Genomic DNA, 4225 nt, shown 5'->3' on the forward strand with positions numbered 1-4225 from the left:
AAACTTAGAAGTTTGGGATTGCATTTAAACTTTGTTTTGACACTTATCATCTTTGGAAACTTAGAATGATTGAAGTTTTCTTGATGAATGTTGAATGATTACATTTGAATTGATGTTTGGAATTGATGTTGTCTGGATAAATTGATGTTTGGGATTGTTGATTTTTCATTTGCAGGTTTTGGGTGTAATAAAGAAGTAAAATTGGGCTAAAAAAAGACTGTCTAAATTATAGACGGCCTCCAGGCCGTCGCTAAAGACACACACTTTCGGAAAGCGTTACCGAGGGCCTCATGGCCTTCGGTATTTCCCACGGCCTCGTGGCCTTCGGTATTACCGAGGGCTTTAAGGCCCTCGGTATTACCGAGGGCCACAAGGCCGTCGGTAAGGTTTCCGACAAGCAAATTACCGACGGCTTAGGAGCCGTCGACAAGCCGTTGGTACGGTGCGTTTACCGACGACATTTTGTTATTACCGAGGGCTTTGGTCCGAGAAGCAAAACCCAGAAACCAAAAACCCCAACTCATGAGCGTTGCCGCGAATCATGAACCTTTCTTCGCGAACCCCATTTGAACCTTCAAATCGCGTCATGAAGCCATGTCCATCACCATCTACAAGGAACCAGATCGAGAATACACAAGAATCGCAAATCAGCAGCAGTGTCGCGCCTGAAACTCCACGTAACAACCTAGACTAATGCCACATATTAAAATTTTACCACATCAAGTTGTCAGGTCATAAAAAACTTAACCCTGTCATAACCCAATTTAACGACAAAGAGCTAATTGAGTCAAATTTTCACTTTTAAGTAACGAATTAGGGAAAAATTAAGAAAGGGATCTATTTTGGAAAACCTAATATAAATAGGGACTACAAAAGTGGTTTAACCTTAAATTTTTTATCTAGCCTAGTAAGTGATAGAACATAGCTTTGATATTGCTGTAAGTATTTCGAGGTTGTGGAAGGTAAGTCGATAATATAAAGAAACTTATGGAGATAGTAGAATACGGGAGTAGTAGTTGGAAGTAGTGCATTTTATAATTGTGTACATGTTGTTATCATACTTCAAATGATAATGTACATGGATATTTATAGACCTCGTCTCACTTACATGATTATTCTAGCAAATTTTAACTACAACTTATGTAAAATGTTCTAAATTTTTACCTATATAAAATGTTATGGATTTTTCTTCACATCTTAGGTTTATCTTCATTATTCTAGAATTTGTATTATATTTTAATAATTTTATCTTAAGTTTTTTAATACTTTTCTAGAATTTCCTCTTTTAGACTGTGTTTAATTGGAGGTATTTTCTTATTGAAAAGAATTAGTGAAGACAAATTTTCCATTAAAATTGTGTTCAGTTTAAGGCATTTGGAAGTGACTCAAAGCAATGATTTGCAGGAAAAATGTCTTTTTAAATCACGAGTAATATGATGATATTTGAGGTAATTTAAGGCTAAATCTCACTTTTGACCTTGTACAACTACATGGAAGTGGAATGGATTCCACCACAGGCTATCTGAATTGGTAGGTTGATATTCATTTCCATACTCATGAGAGGTTGATGATGAAGGTGTATCCGATTCCAAGACAACGTAACCCATTCCACGTGTTGTTGTAACCAATTCCACATTCATATGTAATCGATTCCAGTTAGTGTATTCATTGCCCGTAACCAATTCCATCAATGAGTAATCGATTCCAACCTCCATTATGACTAAATTATATTTTTTTAAAAAAATTAAACAGAAAAATTGACTTTAATTAAATAAAATATTATTTTAATTGTTTTAATAATTTTTATTTTCTTTTACCACTTAAAATATGTTGTTTTATCAATAAGCATATTATTTATAAATATTATTTTATAGGTTTAATAGCCAATTTTATCCCCAGTTTCGTTGACAAATCTCAATTTAGTCCCTCGTTTTAAAAGTGTTTGAAATGGATCCCTACTTTTAAAATTTTGAGTCAAATTAGTCTCTTCCGTTAAATAGAAACAAACGACGTTAAGGGTTGGATGATTTAGAAGAAAACAGTGCTAACTTGTTATTTTATAAATATATTTGTGCTGACTTGTTAGTGAATTAGAAGTTGACTGTGAATAGTAAAGGTTGAGGTGGAAAGTATTGTGCCTCCCAGGGGCTTTACACCTGCGGTTGAGAAACCATCCTTCTAGGCCAGTTCGAGCTCGTCTTTAATGGCACTGTCATCGGGAACTAGAGCAATGCGACATTCGTCAACATCCTAGAGATGACCATCCCTTACCTTTACGTCTTTCACTTCGTCGTGTCGTTCTCCCCCGTCACAAATGAATATGATTACTATTTGTTATAGAAGTTCAATCATTTTTTGTCTTGTATAGCTTGACTTTTGGAAAGAACTTGTAGATGTTGTAAAGAGAGCTTACAGTAAAACTTATTCTAATATTTTAGAGATGTCGAGTGAATTAGGTAGAGGAGGTTCAACTGCAGTTACAACCATATTAGTCAATTGTCAAAAGTTAATAGTAGCCAACATTGGGGATTACAGGGTTGTCTTATGCAAGAAGGGTGTGGCCAAAGAATTATCAGTGGATCATGAGCCAAACACGGAGTATGAAGATATAAAAAATAGCGGTGGTTTTGTATCAAACTTTCTAGGTGTGACAATTTAAAATGCATACAACTTTGCCTTGATCTTACTAAATGCTCCACTAGGTTGGTCCGTTGTAAGATTGGTAGAACAGAGCTAATGGTTCTCGTTGTTTTTCTAATCTAGTTGAGTTGCTTTCTTTAAAAAGTTCAATTAGACCAACATAGACTTTTGTTCCAGTGCTAAGGATGCAACTTTTATCATTACTTTAGGGGATGTTCCACAGGTTGATGGACGACTGACTGTGTCAAGGGCTTTTGGTGACAAAAGCTTGAAGAAACATTTGAGTTCAAAGCCATTTGTGACAGTGGAGAATATAAATGTTATCTATAAATCATTAAACAAGTAACAGAGTAAGAAAGGAAAGAAAATGTGTTATCTAACAGAGTTACCATTACTCTATAAATTTGATTTCCAAAACATCAAATATTCAATTGAAGAGGAAAATGTTCTTCTCTTAATTCTACACGGAAAGCAAATTCAGACCAATACTTAATATAATAAATCTTGAAACAGAAAAAAAAAAATTAAAATCAAAAAGAGATATGATAGAGTAAAAATATTGAGTTGAGTGGAAGAAGAAGAAGAGCGACGACGATGTTTTGAATCTCGACTAGAGTTATAGTGATTGTGAGGCACCAACGAAGGCGATGTTGTCGGTGATTCTGATCGGTATTGAGGGTGATGTTATCGGAGGCGGAAGTGAAGTGGAGGAATTAGGGCTCAGGACGAGTTGCGATTTGTGTTTGCGATTCGAAGAGGAGAAACACGAGATTTGCTCCACAGGACGATGGCGTTGTCGCTGACAACGTTTACTCAGAATCGAAACCTAATGGTAACAACATCGGCGTCATCAAGTGCGCATGGAGAGAGGAACATTGTAGTCACTACAGTAAAATGGGGAATTAGCTGCGAGATATTACCGAGGGCCTCCAGCCCCTCGGTAAATACATTTTACCGAGGGCATTACCGAGGGCCAGAGGACCGTCGGTATTTTCCTTAATCATTTAAGCCACGACTTCAGTTTCCCTCCACTCTTCGAGCCAAAATACCCCTTTGCTCTCGTCCCCTCCACGACTTCAGAACTCTCGTCCCCTTTCAGGTTTATTCCACGGTGATTCCCCTTTGCTTCTCCAAAACCCTTCCCCTTTGCTCCAAAACCTAATTTTGTTTTGCCCAAATTTCAGAAATTCTCGTTCTCCTCTGCCCAAAGTCGTAACCCTAAGGCGTTCTCTATGGAGCTTCCATTGGTTTGTGCTTCCATTCTCTCGTCTACCTCTATGTTTCCGGTGGCATTGTGTGTCTGTTCGTTCTCATCGAGGTTCGTTGTGCGTGTTGCAGGTGGGGTGGTGGTTCGTGGCTGTGCGCGTGAGGCTTGTGCGCCGCAGGGGTGGTGGTTCGTGGCTGTACGCGTGGCTTGTACGCCACAGGGGTGTGGAGGGATAATACAGCTAGAATCAGGTTAGTCTTGCATTTCAGGAGTTCTGCATTCTTCAATTCCTTTGCATTTCAAATAAACTCGAGGCTTGCGAATAATGCATTCTATATTTCTGTGTTAACTTCACCACTCAATAATGCAGACCTGTTT

General features: G+C 37.8%; 1 protein-coding gene across 1 annotated transcript; it reads left to right on the plus strand.

Annotated features, from left to right (window-relative positions):
* The first annotated feature begins 290 nt into the window (after nt 1-290).
* LOC106779844 (probable protein phosphatase 2C 39) lies at nt 291-2986 on the plus strand. Its single transcript, XM_014668056.1, has 3 exons — nt 291-437; nt 2369-2645; nt 2850-2986. Exons 1-3 carry the CDS (start codon nt 291-293, stop codon nt 2984-2986), a joined length of 561 nt encoding a protein of 186 aa, XP_014523542.1.
* The last annotated feature ends 1239 nt before the right edge of the window (nt 2987-4225 follow it).

This window comes from Vigna radiata, unplaced genomic scaffold (genome assembly GCF_000741045.1).
Source record: "Vigna radiata var. radiata cultivar VC1973A unplaced genomic scaffold, Vradiata_ver6 scaffold_169, whole genome shotgun sequence".
Lineage (NCBI taxonomy): Eukaryota > Viridiplantae > Streptophyta > Magnoliopsida > Fabales > Fabaceae > Vigna > Vigna radiata.